Source organism: Cydia splendana, chromosome 4, assembly GCF_910591565.1.
Source record: "Cydia splendana chromosome 4, ilCydSple1.2, whole genome shotgun sequence".
Lineage (NCBI taxonomy): Eukaryota > Metazoa > Arthropoda > Insecta > Lepidoptera > Tortricidae > Cydia > Cydia splendana.
This window is the reverse complement of record NC_085963.1, coordinates 2,791,736-2,814,592: the sequence shown is the minus strand read 5'-3', so window position 1 is coordinate 2,814,592 and position 22,857 is coordinate 2,791,736. Positions and strand designations below refer to the sequence as shown.

The 22,857-nt window shown below is 40.3% G+C and overlaps 1 protein-coding gene across 1 annotated transcript in view; it reads right to left on the bottom strand.

The window, feature by feature from the left end:
• Positions 1 to 6,598: 6,598 nt before the first annotated feature.
• LOC134789728 (kinesin-like protein KIF21A) overlaps positions 6,599 to 22,857 on the bottom strand; it is a 121,038-nt gene continuing 104,779 nt past the window's right edge. Inside the window, exons 19-29 of the mRNA XM_063760360.1 lie at positions 19,852 to 19,959; positions 18,902 to 19,051; positions 18,202 to 18,306; positions 12,100 to 12,232; positions 11,398 to 11,512; positions 10,798 to 10,984; positions 10,366 to 10,503; positions 10,106 to 10,251; positions 9,690 to 9,838; positions 7,773 to 7,987; positions 6,599 to 6,654 (exon numbers count right to left, since the gene is read on the bottom strand). Of these exons, the coding sequence (XP_063616430.1) occupies positions 6,612 to 6,654; positions 7,773 to 7,987; positions 9,690 to 9,838; positions 10,106 to 10,251; positions 10,366 to 10,503; positions 10,798 to 10,984; positions 11,398 to 11,512; positions 12,100 to 12,232; positions 18,202 to 18,306; positions 18,902 to 19,051; positions 19,852 to 19,959 (1,489 nt within the window). The 3' untranslated portion in view covers positions 6,599 to 6,611. The remainder of the gene's footprint in view (positions 6,655 to 7,772; positions 7,988 to 9,689; positions 9,839 to 10,105; positions 10,252 to 10,365; positions 10,504 to 10,797; positions 10,985 to 11,397; positions 11,513 to 12,099; positions 12,233 to 18,201; positions 18,307 to 18,901; positions 19,052 to 19,851; positions 19,960 to 22,857) is intronic.

The following is a 22,857-nucleotide window of genomic DNA, read 5'->3' as shown; positions in this document are numbered from 1 at the left end:
CAATTCTGATCAACTCGGATATTTTTTTACACAATATTATGAAATTTATGAACTAAACGGCACTTAATCGCGTATTAAATAAAATTTTACATATCCTGTGAAATTCTAACCGCGACGCGATCAAGTCCAGTTTTAGTTTATAATAATAAGACATTGTTTCAAGTTAACTTAATTTAAATCTTAATAATACTGAAAATACACACAACACAGCAAACACACAAAAACATAATAATTTCATTTTTAAAACAAACTTTAAAATTGATTTAAAATTAATCACCACAAACGCAATAAGCTTAAGTAAATAAAATTATATCTTTCTTAGTCTTTTCTAGGTTAATATTTGGACATAGTACCTAAATAATTTAGGGACTCTAGAATAATAGGTAGTACTAGCATGCTACTGTATGTCCGAATAGCAAGGGCTACCGTAGCATGCCTTACCTCCATTATAGTAATAATAATAATACTAGTGCATAGAAACATTTACCTACTTTCAACTACTCGTTATTATACATATAAAACGGAGTTGCGTATAATATACCTATGCTAACGGCTTTATGTCTCAAACATGTGGCAAATATAAAAAAAAAACATCTCTGGCAATAAAACTACTAAGAAATGGAATGGCATTTTGAAACTGAAAGATTATTTGATATGCAAAACGGTTGCCATATGAAAAATGAAAAAAAAGCTTGTGACACGATTTGCGGGCCACATTCTATGCAAAAAGCCGTTTAACCCTTAAATGCATAGTGTTGCCAAATGTCTACAAAGCATTAGACAGCTCACAGATTAAAAAAAAAGGCTTACGTTCTTGAACGCATTTTATACGAAACGTCAAGTAGTAGGGTGATGATTTAAGGGTTAAATATATGCAATATTTTTAATTTATAAAAATTACATTCGTTTTAAGACGAAAAGTCGGAAAACTTGGAAAAATCCAGAAGTTGATAATTTTTAGTATGTGATTTTGAACGGTGTTTTCGGGATATTTGTAATTATTTTATATCTAAAAACTTTATCATAGGTATATCACAAATAGTGTACCTTTCTAATGGTAGTAAAAAATTTCATATATCTATTACTGAAAATTACATATTTACATAAATATTTAGCCAATTCAACTTCTAACACTGATTTCGCAGTGAAAATCGAAGTTATATTTTTTTTTACTATTTTTGCTAGAATCGACAAACAACTAAGAATGAACTAAGATGACAGGTAGAAGGCTTTGGAACGTCAAGAGGTTTCTCTTGGGTGAACGTAGGCACGAGTTGGCATTTTTGTCGTTATGTTGGTAGACTGGTCAATCAGGTTGACCAACTTGACGTTGAGGCGGGAGCACTGGAGCAGCGAGGCTCCGCCGCTGGTGCTTCTTCTGGATTGGACCGCGCTAGAGATCGGACGTACGCGTTAGCCAACCTCGTGCCTAACTCGCCTCGTTCCTGAAGGCTTATACCTGAAGGATTATTCTGATAGCTTATAGAATCCAACGTTCTTTAACCATTTAGCTAAGTGTTGTATTCCAAGTGTTATTTTGATTTCTTACGTGTGATTAGAAACTTACCTTTGTAAAATAAAGAGAAGAAGTGTTGTTTTGAAAAGATGTGTCCCGCCGAGTTTGTTGCCGGTCCCAAATAGGGCTAAATCTTCTCGGGTCAGAGGTGTACGGTTGGAGCCGGCCTAGCTTGACTTGAATAAAGACTTGAACGAGTTTATGCGATCCTTTTATTTGAGTGAAATCCAAATACATCCCAATAACGACTAGATATTTTAGTAGGCACTAGTATGGTTAACAAGTCCGAATGCTTATTTCATGCACTAGTAGCATACTAATTTAGCTGTGAAGTAATACATTGAGGTACTACGCCCACTGCCGTCGCCCGTGCCTCCGTCACATATATTAATTTCGGGCAAAAAGAAAAAAATCATGCATTTAAGGGTTAAATTCATGATTGCCACAGGTCTTTTGTGTCCTGTTATAAATTGAACATATTTCCGATGTATTTAATGTAAATATGTATACTAAACGCGAGAGTATAGAGTGTTATATGTATTTCTAATGCACTAGTATTATCTCAATATAACTAGCCCATACAATCGATAACTAGATTTACTAGTGTCAGCTACCCTTACAAATGCTACGTGAAACGCTACCTAGTCTCCCTACCCGTAACTCAGGAATGTACAAAAATATTTGCTCGGTTAATCACAGGGTACTTAATTGAAGTGAGTGTATACTGAGCCTAACTGGCATGGCTTCAAGTACAGTAACAGATTATATTTTGAGAACAGATATATATATATATATATATATATATATATAAAATGAATTCGTTTTATATGTTTTAATAACAAAACTTCCGTGAGACACAGACATATTAAATATATTGAGAACGGTGATACGTGAGTGACCCGTTCTCAGTATATTTAATATGTCGTTTTATATGATTTAGACATCAATTACTGGGATAATAACCTTAGGTATCCATGAGTCTTAATAGGTAAGTGGACGACCCAAAGGCCCAATGTCCTACCTATAATAGTACTTATACAGTTCGATGAAATTTAAATCATATTCAATTGGAACAGACTCGCATTTGTTTTGTTTCGTTCAATTTTCATACAAAACCAAAATCAACTCTATTCACTGCACTAAAGGTTCAAATTTCAGTGGCAAATTCTGGATTTTTCATTTGTATGGCTGGCCTTAGGAGGCTAGACCGTCTGACTGTACTTGAAGCATGTCGCCCTACTTATATCTACTGTAAAGCTTCTATGTGATGACTTATTCTAACGTTACATGATTTGTAGTGCGTCAATTTTGGCAAAAAGGCGTTGGCATTGACAATATATGATGTGTGTGATACATGAAAACAATATTATAAAATAATAACTGGTAATTGGAATAAAATACTAAAAAAATCCAATACTGATAAAACATGGTAATCGTAAAATATATTGTTAAAAATTAATATTTCCTAATTTCTAAGTAAGGCGGTTAAAATGATTTTGTTTTAGTAATACTTATTATCTTTATAAAGGCCATTGTTGCTACAGCTGATAATTGTGTATGATTATATTCACTAAACATTATATACTTATATAACTACTTATAAATAGATATTTGCGTTACCGTCCGTATAAATAATAGTTATTGTATGAATCGTGAATATTCGGAACTAGTTTGAATTTTGTTAAAAATAATTAAAATGTAAAAAGTCACTACATATTGGCCACATTTATTACACTGAATACATATATATATGTTACATAATAATTAAGTTGTGACCATATCATTTACATTTAATCCATCAATATACTTTGGCTTACAAAGTCGTTATTTAAAATGTAGGACATTCTTGTATAACTGAGAATTATGTTGTACAGTCACCTGCAATAATGTATTACACAACGAAAGCCACAAAAAAATCTGACACGATCTTATTTGTAGAGTCACAAGAGTGTGTCACATATTTTTGCCGCCTTCGAAGAGTAACATATTATTGCAGGTGACTGTACCTATCTGTGCCTATTTGAGTGTGAAAAGGACTAAAACTTAGTTGTCGCTGTTAAAACATCTATATATTTGTTGTTATTAGGTTTTTTTATACGGAAATTTATTTAGTTACTTATTCTAAATACGGTGCATACCTTTAGATTCGATTTATTTGATTTCGCGTCATAGTTATACTCGTAGTGCTAAAATTTATTAAAATTGTTAAAACTGCAATTGAATGTATTGCTACTTAGGTCGTAAAATTACATCGTATATCATCGTATATTTTGAATCCATCTAAGTATTTTGTCCCCACTATTATTTTACTGGAAAATAGGTGATTGATTAAAATTTCATGACATTTGTATGTAAAAACCCTAAAAAAATTCTTACCATCTTAACATACAGAGAGATGTTGACGCGGGGCATAAACAGGAACTATTTAATAATTGGGTAGCTACCAATACTTTACTGAATAATTCCAGTATGGAGTAATCAGTTAAAAACATTCTCTAAGATTATTAATGGTCATAATAGTTGTATTTTAGTAACAGATACATCACCTTTTAAACAAGTCCAGTCCATAGTAAAAGGGAACGCTCCAATTCCACACTGGTAGAGTTAGACCAAGACTAGTCTGCAACGATTTTGATAGCACACGCAGTGCAAGTGTTATTTATACGTGACAACTTCATAGAAGTTTGACGTTTAAAATAACACTTGCACTGTTTGTGCTATCAAAATCATTGCAGATTTATCTTGGTCTAACTCTAAGTCGTAATGTTATGTTTATGAAATATCTGATTTTGGATTTGTCCTAGTATTAGGATTTGTCTTTTTATTTAGCATACTTTGTCTTTCAAATTCGATTGATATACGAAGTTGTCTATGGTCAACTACTAGTAACACTTTGCCAATATTTTCGACCTTATCTCATCGCAATAAGGACTACGAATCAGTTAACTGTGTCGACGAAAGTAGAACCATACTACCGCTAATAGAAGCATCAACAGCGCGGCAAGTGTGCGGTGCGGCGTCACCTCCACACGCGCGGGCGGCGCGGGGCGGGCGGCCGCGGGGCGGCGCAAGGGGAGGCGCGGGGGGAGGCGGGGGACGGTCACCTCATGCGGATCCTCCAGCACCGCACTCGACCGTCACTGCGGGAGAAAATATACATTGTTATGGCTGGTTTTAGTGTCACGCGGACCGTCCGTGCGGATCGCTCCGCACCGGACCAATATGTATTAAGTTCAGGGAGCGTTATAGAGTAAAGCTGACGACCGTCCGCACGGACAGCTTTCTCATACAATTTGGCGGTGCGGAGCGATCCGCACGGACGGTCCGCGTGACACTAAAACCAGCCTATGATAACTTGATAATGCTTACCCCCTTGTCCATAAAACTTTACGGGCCCGATTTAGTTAAATTATGTTTTATGCTTTTCTTGCAAATAAAATCAAAATTACAGATAAAGACAAACATAGCTAATTCAGGCCAGTAACGCGTTTATGAATAACGCCATTAAAATTTGAATGTACAAATTAGATAATATGCTAAAGGTAGGTATGTATGTCCAATTATTCCCGTCAATAGAAAGTAGTGCGAATTAAAATAAATAGGAAAGTTAGCTCTAATTTATCTGTCGTATTTTTTGGGACGAAAATGGTTGGCCAGACAAAAATTTATACAAATATCATTATATTTACTGCATCGTTTTATAGTTCCTGACTAAATTACAAGGCACTTAGGCCGCGTTACAGTAAGGTATTATGTACGAACAACAGCAATGTAAAATGTTAAAATTAAACTTACCTAAATATTAAAAAAAAGAACGTGAACATTGGAAATTTACAACTCCAAAATCCGGGTTAAAATTGGATAAAAAGCTACAAGAATATCTACTGTAGTTTAATAATCAGAATCCTACCAAGATAATTGGTAATAAATACATGTAAGATTAAAAATTATAAGGCCAAACAATTACACAGAAAATACATGCGTTACCTACGTTTTGTTTAATGAAACTGCCCCCCCCTGGAGCTCAAATTTTACATACAATGTACGTATGTCCCTCTGCGACCACTGGCTGGCTACGACCTTGGGGGTTTTGTTATTAAAACTTGGTAGGACTCTAATTTTGAGTAAAAAAAATACCATGGTAGGTTTGGTTAAAGGTGTGAGTAAGAGAGTACATACATCGAAAGCTCATGTTAGTGACTACGACAGTTATGAAAGAACAACTCTGTAGGGGAATGTAGTAAAGCGCAGTTCTGCCTGAAGTGATATTGCGATGAAGCGGCGGCGATGCGTGATACTAAGCGACACGAAAAGAAAGAAAATATATTACTTTTTTCCTTTTTTTGCAAAATTAACTACATACTTAGTTAAAAAATCAAAATGAGCTACAATGTATCACGGTATAAATGTGATTTTATGACTCTATCTTAATCTTTTATATTTATTATGAGAAAAACTAGCGTGAGTGTATGTAGTGATTTCTTTCTCTATCTTGTGTTCAATTATAGATAAATTAGATAGTCGAAATTATGAACTGGCTGCGGAATACCACTACTTGTGCACAAACGCATTTTCTATATCATATTTTAAGCTTGGAAATTAACGCTTTGAACGCCACGCCTATCGTGTGCATCATCGTGTACCTTATTGGAATGCACGAAGGTTGATATTGGGCTGTAGCCGCGCGCGTCATCTGACGTCTTTGACGGTCAAACGGTTAAAGGAAAAAATATCTATAGTTTGTCAAAGGACTGTCTCATTTCAATCATAGACGGAGAGAATCATACTATCTTTGTCTTACACTAGTACTAGCACCCAAAAGATAAGGATGAGTCTAGTTTTACTGGTTCTTACTGACTGACAAATTGGTTTGACCAACTATAACTATGACGAGACGCGTACCCGAGACTCCAGGATAGCACGTCCTCATACAAACTGAAGCAGAGAGCTCTGCTGAGTATAACATTATTTAAGCTCACTCTAAAACATTGTCTAGAATCAGTGCAAGAAGGCCTGAACTGAAGTACGCGGTGCGGTAGCGTGATGGTAGCTATAATAGGAACTGTCAGTACTCTGTCCAACCTTGTGGCGGGTCTCAGGAGTCCTGCAGCACGCGCCACACGCGCACGTCGCCGCCGCTGCAACACACTCACACTTACGGCTCGGCCACGACATTGCGCGACTTGCGACGGCGGCAGCGATCACCATAGGAGCGAGACGCAGCGATCGGACCTTTCGTTCCCAACTATGGTTGTCGCTGCCGCCGTCGCCAGTCGTGTAATGTAGTGGCCGAGCCGTTAAACCAACATTCGGATTGCGATTAGATAAGTTAAGTACGTTGACGCGGACGGTGTCCATTTCCTTCGTTCTTTTACAAATGAGTCGCTTAACTTCAAACTCGGATAAATCCAACTGTTAGATTTTAGGATGTTGGTATTAAGAAAAGGTACTTAATAGTGGATTTATCTGAGTTTGAAGATAAACGACTCAAATGTGCAATGTGCCGAAATTTTCCAAAATGTCGATAATTTTCTATATTTTGGAATCTCGATACAAAAATATAAAAAGATTACGAAATTTTCCTGTGTTATAACTCTAATCGGCATTGGTGTCTAGATTATAACGTTCTATCCCAGTCATATTATCAAGTAGATCGATACCGCCCTCGTTAGCGCTGCAACAGTAACGTCGCCACAGTAATGCCGCTGCAGTCGCCGTCCGAATGTCACCTTTTATTAATACCCACACCTATACGATAACTAACTACTATCTGAACACTCTCAGACGAATAAAAGATATGAGTCGAGAATGCAACAATTATATTTAATAGTCGTGTCTTGGGCCTACTTTTAATGCTTTTCTAAGATGGGTTAACGCGTGTGATGAGATAAACAGTTATCTCCACTTATTTCCTAATATTAGAAGTATCAACGTGTCGTCTGTACAAATTTGTGGCTTTCCATCGCAGAAAAGGACTCTTTTGCGTCAATAAGGTTCTTTTATCTGAAATTCCAACAGAAATTCTAATAGAAAGGTCCTCATTGCGCATGAAGCATAAGGACCGTTCTCTGATGGAAAGCCACATTTGTTACATGATTGATGTCGCGTGGGGCACGTTCCCACGATTCAATATCTACAACAACAGAGTTCTACTCAATAGCCTCCGTCCATTGAAATTATGATCGTTAGCGCGATGTAGACATCGCCCCATCCGGCACGGCGCCACCTGACGGACAATTAGATCAACAATACTCACTTCCCGGCGGTGTACAGCGTGTCCCCGTGGTGGCCGGCCTTCAGCGCGTGCGGCGCGTCCTGCAGCGCGGCGGGCGGCGCGGCGGGGCGCAGCGCGGCGCTCCACAGCCGCAGCGAGGCGTCGCGCCCGCACGACGCCACCAGCGCACCCGGCGAGCCCGCCGACCCCACCGAGGCCACGCCGGTCACCCAGCCTTTGTGGGCGTTCATCACGGTCTATGAACGAAGGAGGTCGATCATTTCAAATAGGTATACCTTCTTCAAATAATATAATAGTGGCTCTGTTAGTTGTAGGTCTCGCGATCACGAGTACAAATATGTAATTTTGAAAAAAAAAAAACTGAAACAACAGTAAAGTCAATAAGCCTTTCGCTACCGCGCCGAGCACGTATGACCGGTTTTAGTATGCAAATTAGGAGCGCGGCTATAATCATCGCAAAATTTCACGAAAATCGGTTTAAAATTAGTGTCCGACCGAAACATGTTTTTTTTGCCGAAACCGAATGTTCGGCTTTGACTCTAGTTTCGGCCGAAACCGAAACTTTTGTAGACTTGTTAAAATCGTTGAAAAAATGTCATAAAACCGCTTTTACACATATATTATGGCGCTGTCAACACCCTGTCCTTGAAATTGATGTTACTTAAGCAGTTTTTTAAGAAAATTACTAGAGTTAAACCAAGATAATTCTGCAACGATTTTGATAACACACGCAGTGCAAGTGTTATTTTAAACGTCAAAATTTCTATGAAATTATGACATATACATAACATTTGCACTAGTTGCACTGCGTATGCTATCAAAACCATTGAAGAATTTTCTTGGTCTAACTCTATTCATTCACCAGTCAAGCTAACATGTAGATACAGGGTTAACCAAAAACGCGAGCGCAGCGAGCGCGAAATTTTTTGTTAACAATATCGCAAGGCCGGGTACCGATCTTCACCTGAGCCTAAAAGTCCGAAGTGCCCCAGTGAGGCGAACTTTCATGCGAAGTCAAAGCCGTGCTTCAGGCTTCAGGATAAGTAGTTGAGCACAGACTTCAACCATTGTCCATTGTATAAAAAGTGAGGCTAAGGTTGAGCATTCGTATGAAAAACTGTACTGGGGACACTTTTAAGGGTTTTTTCTTCGTTTTAATCAATAGTCAGCCTGGCAAAATATTAACTATTGAGAAAATCAATTTTGCGGCACTAGTTGAGCGTAGCCTTTAGCCTCGCTTAAAATTTGCCATTAGAGGTAGATAGGAAAATGACTGAATAAGTGAGTGAATAAGAGCGAAAAAGACATCGTTCGACTCGGGCCGAGCTGATACTCGGACAACTGCTACGTGCGACAGTGCTATCCCATTCACTCCGATACAATTAGACAGTGTGCGCGTTATAGGTGTTGACAGCCTCTTAAAACTGCGTCGACCGTCCAATGGCCAGACCACAAAACAGAACCACAGACAGAACAAACAAACAGAACCAGAGACCACAAAAAAAAGAAGAAGTCTTTCCGTGACCACAGCTGGTGCAACTCAGCTGAAACGTCGGAATTAAAGGTAAAAACAATGAAATTATATCGCGGTAGACCCGTTTGTGTAATTAAATATGTCCTACTTATTCCCCAACTTTTGGTCTTTGTCCGAAGTACCATTTGTAGTCCATTTGGTAAGTTTCGGCCCGGCCGAAAGGTTCGGCCGTTTTTTGGCCGAAACCGAAACTACAGCCGAAACATGATTTTTTGGCCGAAACTGGCCGAAACCGAACCTTCGGTCGGACACTAGTTAAAATGCGACATCTATAGAGAGGACAAGGATAAGAAAGAATTTTTGGTCAAACTGAAATGGAGACTCGCTCAGGCTTCGCGCTATCTCTGTTAAAAAGACAAGAGTCATCTACAGTCGTTTAGTTAAGCTGTTAACTGGTTACTTACGTGTGTGAGCGTGTTGTCAGTGAGACTCCACCGCTTGAGGCTGGAGTCTCTTGAAGCGCTGAACAGAGCGGAGCCCGAGAGCGCCAGAGCTTGCACGCCGTCGTAGTGTGGCGGCTCTAGTAGGCGACGGTTGCATGCCTCCCAACCTCCTAAAAAAACAATCATGTTAATATAGTCTGTCCACGCTTAAGTTACGAAAATGAAATATCTTAAGAGAATATAAACAAAAAACGTTTCTCGAATCGGCCAATGACATAATTCTGTTGATACAAAATGCCTCATTGTTGTAACGTATTACAAAACTTGCGCCGCGAATAAATCGATAACTAGTCCCTAGCATTATTGGCAGTTTTATTGAAATTTCAACCGGTTTTCTAAAGACAATCTATCTTTTGTTATACTATATAGCAACAAACCTGCATCTTGCGGACACATGTCCAAAGTCCGCACATAGTGGTCTTTAGAGCCGGTGGCTACCAAGTCCCCGGCGGGCGCTCGGCCCAACGCCAGGCACATGACCGCCGCCGCGTGACCGCTCCAGAGTTTGCAGACACACTCCATCCTTCAAAGAAAACACATGAAACGGTTAAAATACCTAAAGATGACCGCAGTGAATTCGAAGCCGAGAATAATCTGTTCTTATGAGGAAAAGTAGTTAATAGGTCTTTAAACTCACATGCGTAGATCCCACAATCGAAGCTTATCACCAGCGGCGGTATAAAGACGTCGAGGTGATGCTAGAGCGAGAGCGGTGATGGCCACCTCGCCCGCTACTCCTCTAGCTGCCGGCACTGCGCCTACTGCTCCTGATGACCTGCAAAAAACAGCTTTTAAAATCGACTAAATTTATAAAAATCGGAAGGTTATATAAATAAATTTGTTGCATTTAAAGTATTTAAACCGAATATTCAAATATAAAACATTACCGGGAAAATTCCTTATCTTGTATGTCAACAGTAAACTCGTACTACTTCACAGCACCTTCAGCCACACACAGAGAGCCACTTACTTAATTCCAACACTTCAATTGTTTATCCCTGATTAGACCACTTGGTACCCAGCTGCTTCGCTGTACATTGACTCAGGGGCTACATGTCATATAACTCACCACAGCGTATGCACAGGCGTCCGTGTCCTGGTGTCGAACAGTCTAACAGCGGCGCCGGCCGCGCCGAGCACGAGCCGCGAGTCCGCGCCGCTCTCGGCGCCGGCGGCGAGCGCGCTGACGCCGCCGCCGCACCAGCCGCGCCAGGACTCCACGCCGCAGCGGAGGTCCCAGCCGCGGATCGTGCGATCTGGCAACATTGCATTCATGTCAAACTCACAGCACAATTATTTCTGACAGCAAAAGTGATAGAAATCACCTCTAAAACGTTCGCTAAATTTTAATGTATAGGGGATTTCCAGTTCTTTGACGACGTTCATTAGTCCGTCAATATTGGGGTTGATGCAACCGGACATTAGATTTTATACCTCTTCTACAATTGGTAACTATTTGAGTATTTGTTTCTACCAAGCGTTCGAAAAATAGTATATTCTATTGTTCCCTATATTGCATATATCTGAAACGTTTCCAAACAAAAGCATCACATGGTCAAAATTCTAGAAGATCGATTTTTATTAATTATTTATGGCAGTATTTTCTTATTGATTGTTTCCTAATAAGTTTGATTAAAAATATATATGATATAATATCGAAAATACTTACCAACGCCTCCACTATAGAGGATATCCGGTGCTACGGCCAATGAGAGTGCGGCGCCCGCGTGGCCCTCCGCTATGTGGGTGCATTGTAACCACGCACCAGTACCGCCACTGACTCGCTGTAGAAAAAACATATATTAATCGATTGCTTACAAATTTAACAGATTGTCATGTATTTAATATGGTTGTGAATTTTATTTTAGACGAAAGTATGCTAGAGAAATTATAAAAGTTTAATCGATTCAATTTGATGAGGCACATTTTTAAGGGGCGATAAATATAAAATAGTTCTAGTGCAGGTGCCTCATTGCTTACCGGAGCTAGTCTTGCAGGACCAGGCGGCGCAGACTGCGTTTAACTCATTTTCTTGGCTGTCTGGCTGTCCTGTCTCATCTTTGACTGTCATCATCGGTCGACAGTAGCACAAACACGTCTTCGTCTCGTGCCCGTCTCGCATCTTATATCTCACCACCACCTATATCTTTACGAACTTAGTACAAAAGTAAATCAGGGTGGTGTTCGATGCTCACCTTAGGTGCGATTTCCTTGACTATTCCCATCAGAGCTTCATTTGGCGCCGAAACGACCCCCAGAAACACGTTGTCGGTCTCGTGCAAGTCTCACAGCAGCAAGCGACGCGAGCAGCTTATATCTCACCACCACCAAGTGAGTTCAGAAATAAATACGAGTGGTTTTCGACGCTCACCTTAGGTGCGATCTCCTTGACTGTTCCCATCGGAGCTTCATTTGACGCCGGAGCCAGTCGCAGGAAAACGTCGTCGTCTCGTGCACGTCTCGCGGCGCCAGGCGACGCGGGCGGCGTGTCGACGCTCGCCTCTCTGTGTTAGTCGAAGCGTTAGGGAAGCAAGCAAAATGGGGTATGTAAACATGAACACGGGCTTAAAGGGAACCACAGAAGTATCCCTATGATTTGCTCACAACTTTATGGTCTCATTTGCTTCTAAGTATAGTATTCAATATTTTTTTGGTCTGTAAATCCCTTTATTCTTAGGAATGCAGTATTTTTTATTACTAAGCCTTTATTAGAGTATGATATTTTTGACAAGAGGCAAAAATTTTTAGTTATAGGTAATCTGTACAGAGTTTTCTTAAGGGACGAAAGTCGAAGAAAAACTTGAATAATAACAATTTTGGCGAAATATGTAAATAATTGATGTACCTATTAACCAAATATTCTTATGAGATGTACGTTCTGATGCTCTGATGAAGTACCTAATAGCGAATGTCATTATTATACCTAATAAATGAAATTTAAATTATTATATGACAAATATGATTGAATTTATACTGAATTGATTGTCTTGTGGATATAAGCCGTAAATCTGACAAATTAATGAAAACATGGGAATGAACACCACAAGTAGCTTTGACATGTTATGTAGCTATGTTGGTAACAAAAGCAACACACGTGGTATGATTGAACAAAAACACATACATGACTTACCCCCGGACTAATTTTAATTAATTATATTACATGCGTTTCGTTATTCAAAGAAAACTACTAAAATGTTATGCAGAGGCTTTTACTTTTGATATACTCAATAGTCATAGAATTAGAAACGTCTTATATATTTTAACAAAATGTGTAAAATAATAAAGTAACTAAACCTAATTAATACACACCTATGTAAGAAATATAGTCGCTACGCTACGTGCATGAAAACAATCTCAAAACTGGATTTTTCAAGTACAATACAAAAACAGTGCTATTTAAACACAAACTGTGAACTACAACTATTTAAAATGTACACAAATTCCAAGTATCCAAGTATCGCCTCTCAGTCTATAACATTAAGGTACAAAATCAAGCATGCAAGGGTGCGCCATGCAAGATGCAAACAAAAACAAGCTTACTTCAACTGTTTATTAATGTCTATATATACATGCCTACTACAGTTATAGTACACATAGCTGCCTCGTTAAAGCTAGGGTTACATTGTGACGTTACATACTTCTATAAAGTCAGCTATACACCACAACGATTTAACTGTGCAGTCCTTTTGCACAGTTTTGCGTAGTATGATGGCCCTGATTAGTCGCAACTTTAACGAAATAATCAGCAAAGATTTACCTTAAACACGTTTACAAGACTATGCAAAAGGACTGCGAATTTAAATCTGTACGATAAATTGTTGTGGTGTGTAACCGGCTTAAATTTCCAATGTACAATCTACGCCATTGACTTTATCTGACAAGTGAAAGAAGACAAGACCACAGTTCTACATCTACACGCTACGATAAACAGTGAGTATTGAAACAAAAATAACTAGGTATTTCGAAAAAAAAAAGCAATTGTGTTGCTACTACAATTGTGTTGCTACTAAATGGATGAAACTTAAGGTTTCTCAAGAACGTTAATTAAAAATGTTAGCTTAGTTAGCTAATTCTTATTTTAAATAATTATGATTCGAGTGACTTTTTAGTACAATCTTGTCATCATCCGTCTCAAATTAAATCTATTAGAACTTTTAGTACTTAAATAGTTATAAATTAAAAGATTTATTAACAAAATTTGTAAATTAAATATTATATTATTATCATTTACACTAGCTAATTGTCACCTGTAGAAAGTTTTACAGCGAAAATTCATGAAAAGTTAAAGCTTTTAATATTCCTAATTCTAGCAGGCGTAGATGGAAATTGGCTACTAAACTATATTACAACAAAGAATATGCAATATTTACGCTTCAAGCTGTACAATTCTCCTTTGGGTTGATTAGTAAGACTAATATTAACATATCTGCAAAATACGTTGCCTGCACACTACACTGGTTAGCATCGTATGTTGGTAAAAAAAATGAATTAATAATATGTATTGCCTACTTAATGTAAGACTTTAGGAAGACGCGAAAGATATATACCCTCACATACGGGTAAAAAACGATGGAGATAAGGATTCTTTTTTATAATGGCACTTCTTACGGTTCCTTACGTTCCAGACATTAGTAATTGTTTTTAAAAACCTACATTACCTTTATTATCTCTTTTTAGACTAGTAAAAATGGTTACAATTTATTGTGTATCCAATACCCTCTCTCCCATAAAAGTATTAATTTTACTTTGTACCTAGAAAATATATTATTTTTTATTATTCTAATATGTAAGTAAACCCACCATCTATTATAATACGAAGACTACGTATTAGGCAAATGAACTCGAATTATGGACTAGTTGTGAGATTACAGATGTATAAGTGAATAACCCTTTTCCATCGTATTTTCACGGAAACGCACAAACGTGTTATGCTATTTCAGTCAGTCTCAGACGTCTCAGTACTGAGGTTGACTGAAGTAGAATGATAAATACGAACATTTTGGAAAAAATACGATGCTAAAAGATTGTTCACTACATCTGTAAGCGAATTATTTTACACGAAATAGAAATAAGTGTGTGTAAGCAACGTCATGCAGCGCGGTTAACACATAATGTACATTTTGCTACGTGCGTCCTCTGTGCCGGTCCTCAGTCCTCCACTATGTTCAGGTCGGTCAGCAGGCTGCAAGCAAGCACACGCTTGAGCCCCGTGCCAACTTCACCCAGTTTACCCGACCACCACGGTAATACACGATCGTGCGTTCATAATCGTAATCGTTTATTGCAAGTTATTAGAAAATAATATTACCTATCTCATTCAAAGTATAGTATATATTTAAACATTAAATTATTTTATAAATATACAAAAAAGACTTAGAAAATTAGACTGTTTCTGAAATTATTAAGCGCACGATCGTGATATTTTGCATTGTAACCAATTCAAGCGAATGTGCTGAGGTATTTGACATACGAAAACAGACCAATATGTAATTACTCTCCAAAAAAATGTTTTGAACAATGTGATGAATCAACGGGAAGATAGAAAATCTTCTTATTCTGGATCTAAAAAGTACACACGAAAAGAAACACGTGTAGGTATTGGTCATTCCGCCAATTGAGTACAACATTTTGTATCTATGGAATTATTTTACTGGTTAAACGACTGACTATACTCGTACATATTTGTATGTACACACTTACACCAGAAAATAAAAATATATTCCTTTAAGCTTTTAAATGCTGATCTGGTAGTTTTCGTTGTTGTTACAAGACAGTCGCCATCAGATATATCGGAGCGGCCAAGGTGGTCACAAATATCTGAACACGCCTCTATAGCGTTAGAGTGAGTGTTCAGATATTTTTGAGCACCTTGGTCGCTCCGATATATCTGATGTCGACTGTACACCTCAGCAGTCTTAGCACTGTTTTACTTTAAGAGTAAAATATACTTCGACTACTAGCACGTTTTTTGACTAGCTCTAGCTTGAACAGCTCAGAAAAGTGTCATCCTTATGTGAATATAAACTCTAATCGCCAGTTATGTCTTCATGTCATTACTTATTGCAACAATTTAAACATAACCTCATAAGTGGGCCAAGTTATTTAAAGTTATACACAAAGCTCTTTATTTGATTTGGATATTTTTATGTTATATCTACTAAGAATCACGAGCTCTTTCGATCCTAATAGAAGAGAAAAAGTGCCTTGATTTATTTTCCATTCCGCTACCACTTTTTGTAGACTGCATGACGGTAACGGGATGGAAAGAACAAAACACGTAGACATGGATATTTAGGGGCACTCTTTTTCCTATTAGGATCGAAAGAGCTCGTGATTCTTAATACAAATAACATGAAAATAAACTTTACGAATAATAGTACAACTTTACATACGAGTAAATTGGCTCAAATCTTGTAGATATATTCTTTCTCACTGCCGACTGACTGTAATAACATAAGTAAATTCCAATATTAACCTCGTAATAGCTCACCATACAAAATTTCCCTATTTTTAATTTGAACCTTGTTGTATAAAAGATTAGGGTGACTTTCGCTTGTTTTAGAAAACAATGAAACAAAAGAAATGCTACTTAATTCGGTTATTGTAAGGATCAAATTAGATTGAAACTGAGTGTACATTGTAATGGACGTCGGCCTTATGAGGTTAACGCTTCAGACTACTGCTTTTTCATAGGTTATACTTATGTATTATTCGTATTTTTACTATATTTTCGATACATTCATGCTCATAAGTAAGATATGTAATTATTATTCTACAATGTATATGATAAAAGAAATGTTAATGCTTTAAAAAGTCTTGACATAAAAACATCCGAGGCGCAAGTAGAAATCTACACCCATACTACATTACACATATACCCAAGCAGTGTACCATGCACACAGGTTTCCGACATACAGACTAACATGCATACTACATGACAGGTACACATATAATACAAACTTGGTAACTTTCGCACTAGTCATATTTGTGAACTATCGTTCCAATATTTGTTTCAGAAATTGTCGTTTTTGAGTTTTTTGACACAAAAAAATATTATTCGGTAGCTATATTGTTAAGTCTAAAGCGAGGTTTAGACTAGCAAGAATTTGCATGCAATTTTACGTTACATTGCCGACTACTAAGGTTGCATTCAAGTTTGATCAGAAACCGCAATATAATGAAAATTGCATGCAAGTTCTTGGTATTCTAACCCTCGCTTATGGTTTGACAAAACGTCGGCTATCTAAAGGGGTCCACTGATTAAGTCCGCCGAACGGTATCGGCCTGTCAGTTAGAACAAAATTCTGACAGTTCCGAACAACTGACAGGCCGATACCGTCCGGCCGCTCTTTTGTTATATTTTTTAAGAAGCATGCATAAGTTACCAAGCGAGTTTCCCGCTACATTTCAAGCCCTATTCGCACTTTGCCCAACATTGCAAATTGTAACAGCAAAACACTTTAGTAACCAATTATAGACTTTATTCCGTTGCAATACGGTTTAGGAATGGTCAGGTGTAGACAATGGTACTGGAATGCTTGGCGTAACAGTTGGCAAAGTGGACCAGATTTATTTAATGAATCGTTTTATTTCGTAGCATAATTTTTCTATAGAACTGCAATACAAATTGAAATTATAAATAAAATTATAATTTACCATCGCGTATAATCGATTTCTATATATCCATCCATTGTTCAAATGTGGTTCAAAAAGACAAAAGAATACTAAAACTAGTATTAAAATGATGCAACTGCGAAGCTTAATTAGACGGCGTTGTAGTGCCCCATACGTTTTGTAATAAATGAACTGTAATGTCGGCTGTACACACTCGTCGAGAGCCTCGGAGAAGCGCGAGACGAGACAAGGAAGAGCGAGACGAGAAGAGAGCAGGATGTAGGTACCAGAGATAGGCATTAATGGATTAACATATTATTCGACTAATTAATCTAATAAAAAAGTTAATCGCGATTAAGTTATTCGACTTAACATACGATTGAAATTGAATTAATCTGAATATTATTAGAATACATTTTCGATTAAATCTCGATTGAAAGTTGACAGGGGGTCATTTTTGTACCCAAAAAAAATAAAGATGTCTCGCGTGCAGATGGCAGCCAAACACTTTGTCATAAAAGTCGAGATGGGTGTCGATTTATAGGTTTTAGGGAGTGCCGGTTTCGAAAATAATGACCATTTTGGAATCCAAGATGTCTGCCATGCACTTTGTCATAAAAGTCGTCATGGATGTCGATTTATAGGTTTTTCGAGTGCCTACTAGGTACACACTCGTTCTCAGTCTGTCTCGGTGTCTCTTGTGTGTACAGCCGACATTACAGTTCATTTAGTATTCCGATGTCTATGATGTGAAAGAATTAAAATACCAAATAAGAAATACACAGCGAAATATAACAGCCACTGCAGTTCCATAACAAAACTGTGCTACGAGAGTCACAATAAAAAATAAGATACGTACAATGATGCCGGCTTGGCCAAGCTGTGCTGCCTCCTGATTGGCCGAGGGCTCTCGGGGGGCGGGGCCCGCCGTGACGTGAGCGGCGACGCGATTGGCTGCAGCCCTCTGGAAATGTGCGTGACGTCACAGTGTGTGTAGACAGAGCACATTTGTGTGGAAGTGTAACGTATACTTTTGACATTCTGGGCCTATTTTATTACTCTGTGTATCACATACGTACTAACAAATATTTTAGAATAACTTTATGCCCGTGTGTGTGTGTGTTAAGAATGAAGACAATACAATTAAATGACATAGACTACGTGGTCAAAAAATGCTTTAATTGACAATAGTGCTGACATTAAAATTTAAGCTTTACGTCCAATGAATAAAGATACAGTTTACCTTACACTTGCACGCTTCGGACCCGAATCATTTGCAATTGTATCGCTGCGTGAAATATTTTATACTCTATTATTGAGATTTATTATATCATTTTATTGACATTGTTTCTATTAGTTTTTTAAGTCATGATGGGATTTTATAATACTTTCGATCGATGTATGTATATGTTATAAAGTTGAATAGTCGACTTTACTGTAGTGTACATAAGATGTAATTTACGTCAAGATGACGCACTGGGTTCGTTATAGAGCTTTATGGCTCGATCAATTTTGTTGTAAAATCGAGTCTAAATAGTTAAACATAAAGTGCAATTTACCTTAAGCTGCCCGGCGCACTGGGCACGCGACTTAGCGGTATGGGCTTTGGGGACACAGGCTCGTATAACGATTGTGTCATGACGTCTGCTTCTACGTTTTCACTGCCATACACGCCTAGGTCACGAAGTCGCACGGATCCCCGTCGACCGCTGAAAAAAAAGATAGGAAATATGAACATGACTAATAACCACAAAGAAAGGAATAATATGATATGAAAGTAGTGTAAATTATTGTAATACCTAACTAAAAATGTAACAGTTTAAATAGATGGTGTCGTTCGGTCCCGTAGCTACAGTATATCTTTAGGTATTTAAATAAAGGTAAACAAATATTTATTGGTTAACCGACCAATTACAAAACCGCCCGGATCAGTCACTGATGAACAACCTGACTTTAACCTACACGATTTGATCGTGTAATGTTTTCATCTACCCTTAACTGGCTTAAGGAGCCGTTTGAGGGTAGATTTTGTTTACTTTTATTTAATTACCTAAAGATACAGAGTTATAAACAGGGCAATTGTTATACTACATCTGGCCATATAGGTATACTGTGCCAGGTGAATATACGCTGTTCGTTAGAGCCATTTTAAACGTGGAGTTTTCCATACTGTTTTAAAATGAAAGTATAATTAATTCGATTTATTCATTACCCGTTTCCATTCCCTTGTAAAAGCGAGTACTTATACTATAATTTTTTTTTGACGACCGGTCTGGCCTATTGGGTAGGGACCCTGCCTATGAAGCCGATGGTCCCGGGTTCGAATCCCGGTAAGGGCATTTATTTGTGTGATGACACAGATATTTGTTCCTGAGTCATGGTTGTTTTTCTATGTATTTAAGTATTTATATATCGTTGTTTGAGTACCCACAACACTAGCCTTCTTGAGCTTACCGTGGGGCTTAGTCAATTTGTGTAAATATGTCCCATAATATTTATTTATATTTACGTGTTTCGTTGGAAGGGTGAGTTCCTATTGTCATCCGGCGGCGAGGCCGGCGCCGTGTGGGACTCGCGCGCGCCGTTCGTGGCCACCACCGGCCGCTCGAGGAACGAACTGGAAATATAATATCATTCGTGATACAAGGGTAACTAGTATTTCTAAATCAAGTATTGAATTGAGGCCGATGTATGTCACACAATATAAAAATTACATGAAAAAGCAAGTAACAGTAACTTAATTTCCAAGATATAGAACATTTTCAGCGACCACTCTTGTTCCCAACCCAAACGTGCCTTCCCTATATACTCCGCATGGTTTCTGCAAGGTTAGTTTCCATAGCGAGCGACTGAGTGCACCCACTGTCCGAACCGGTGTAAGAAAATTGGTACCGATTTTATGACAATCTTAAAGAAAATCACAGCGTTGAAAAACGATTAATGTGTTTTGTAGACATCGTAGCATGATATGAATTAGAGCTCCCGATACACGTGTTACACGCTGACACGGGTACCCGTGTTCTTAAGCCCGCCGGGCTAAAGAACCCGAACTACACGAACCCGCCCGGATTCGGAAACGTTTAAACGGGTACCCGTGTACACGGATACACGAAATAACGGATCTTATTTACCCGCCGGTTCGGGGTGGAGTGGTGTGATGACCTCCCCGAGCGGGAGACAGGGGGAAGTTTGGGTGGGCTCCGGCCTGCCCAAAGGTCCGTCTGTCACCCCCGGTCCATCCTGGGCAACGTCACTAGCGACTGGCATTCGTGCCTCTTTCTAGTGGCGGCTAACATCCACACTGGTGTTGTCAGTAGGTGTAGGTTACTACTGACGACCTATACATAACCTACCTGTGCTAGGACCTGCACAGTAGAGCGCCGTACGCAAGGATGACGGGATCCTGGGGATTGAGCCATTGCCAACCCGCGTGGTAACACGTCTGCTTCGGCCCTAATTTCGGGCAAAACGGTAGCCCGGGCTACTAGCCACAGTCCGGGAAATGGTCAAGTGAGGAACCGTAGGTGGGCTCACGGCGAGAAGTGAGAGGGCCGCAGAGGCAGTTTCGGCTGCTGATGCGGTGGTGAAAGGCCATGCTGAGGAAGTGCGTTTAGGTGAATCGGGCGGAGGGCGTCTGACCTGGACGACCCTACGTCCCACCTTCACACATTTCCGATGTCGCGCAACTAGCCAACTTCTCACTTCTATACCCGAGTCGGTGTCCTAACGACTGAAAGCACCTTTTATATGTGTGTGTAAGCGTTCCCAAGGTGTGGGCCCTTGTAGGGTGGGAGCCGATGAGGATGAAGTTAATCGTTACGAACTATGGATACCAGGTCTAACGAAAAACCCCAAGCTGATCCAGCAGCGTCCATCGCTAATGGTGAAGCCACACAGGCGAGACAAGCTGTTCCAGTGACAGTGCGTCAGACCGAAACCCCGGCCCGTCCGCAACCCAGTTCATCTGGGGAGCAGACCGGCCCAAACCCCTTCCAGGACTGGCAGGTAGTGGACCGAAGGTCCAAGAAGCGACCCCCTGCTGGGAAGCCTCACCCTGCCAGACCTGTGAATTCTTCTTCCTCTAACCCACCCCCCCCTGTTAAACGTCAAGGTGGGGTGGCTAAGAAGAAGAAGAAAAACAAGAACCAGAGGCGTGCAGCTCGTCTAGCGCGAGAGCAGCAACTGGACAACACACCAACACCGACACACTCTGCAACCGGTGTGGGTGTGCAGGCTTCCCAGAAGCCGGCACCCAAACCGGCGCCGAACAAGCAGGTTGCTGCTGCCAGGCCTCCGCCGAAGGGAAAAGGTTCCACCCTACCCCCTAAGGCTGGAACGTCGGGCGACAGCCCTACGGGTTCGGCCGCAGATCCCTCCAAACGACGACCTGGTAAGCTCGCACGAGCCGCTGCTAAAAGGATGCGAGATGAGTCCTTCTCCCCGCAAGGAGACAACAAAAAGCAGCGACTAGTGAGCCCAAGCCAACCGTTGTCGTACGCACAAGCAGCGGCATCTGACCTGACGATCGTCATTACTGACGCGAAGTCGGGGAAGATCACCGCTGACCACTCCAACGCCATCCTCCGCGGGTTGCACCAAGCAATCGTGGAGGAGGCGAGGAGAAACCTCGTAGGAGCCAGGCCACCCAAATTCAAGGGCAAGCCCATCTTCGCTGAGGGGCAGCTGAGGGTCTTCGCAGAAGACGAATACTCGGCCGCCTGGTCTCAGCGATGTGTCCAGGCCCTAACCCTGCCAGACATCTCCCTTAAGGCGGTTCGCCAGTCGGAGATGGCAAGGAGAATTAAGTGCGGGCTCCTAATACCCAACATTAATAACTCGTCCTGGGAAGACGTCCGTCAGGCAGCTGACGGACTAAGGTACCAGAACGAATGGGCCAAGGTCGGGTCTTGGTCCATTATACAAATACTACGGCAAGACCAGGGGTGGTTTGTCGAGTTCACAATCCCCGAAGACCTCGTCCCCGCCTTCATGGAGAGGGGGAGATCCCTGAACTGTGGGGTGGGCAATGTCTACCTCAGGTTCAGGGGTCCCGGAGGCAAATACCTGGACCAGCCTCCCACCCTGCAAGGTTCCACCCTAAGGGTAACGGGAGTACAGGTCCCCAACGAACAGGCCGCGGGCACCTCCGAGCAGAGCAAGTCTGTCTCCGGGGAGAAAGTTGCCCCCCTGCCTCTACCCAAGCCGACGATACCCGAACTCTCGGAGGATGAGCTCCTTGGCACTGGTGAGGGACCAGCCGGGTCATCATCCGAGGGTGAGGACTTGTCGGCTTGGATAGTGTCGGGGTTGGCCGACATGTTCAAGGAGGGAGGGGAGATGCAAGATGCCGCCCCCACCACCGACAACATGGACACCAACTAGTGTCATCCAAGCAAACCTCCAGCACAGCGTGGCCGCTACGGCCCAACTCAGACGCTGCCTGGTAGGTTTGCCAACAGCCGTTGCCCTCCTACAAGAACCATGGGCGGGCAATGGATACATACGCGGGCTGTCC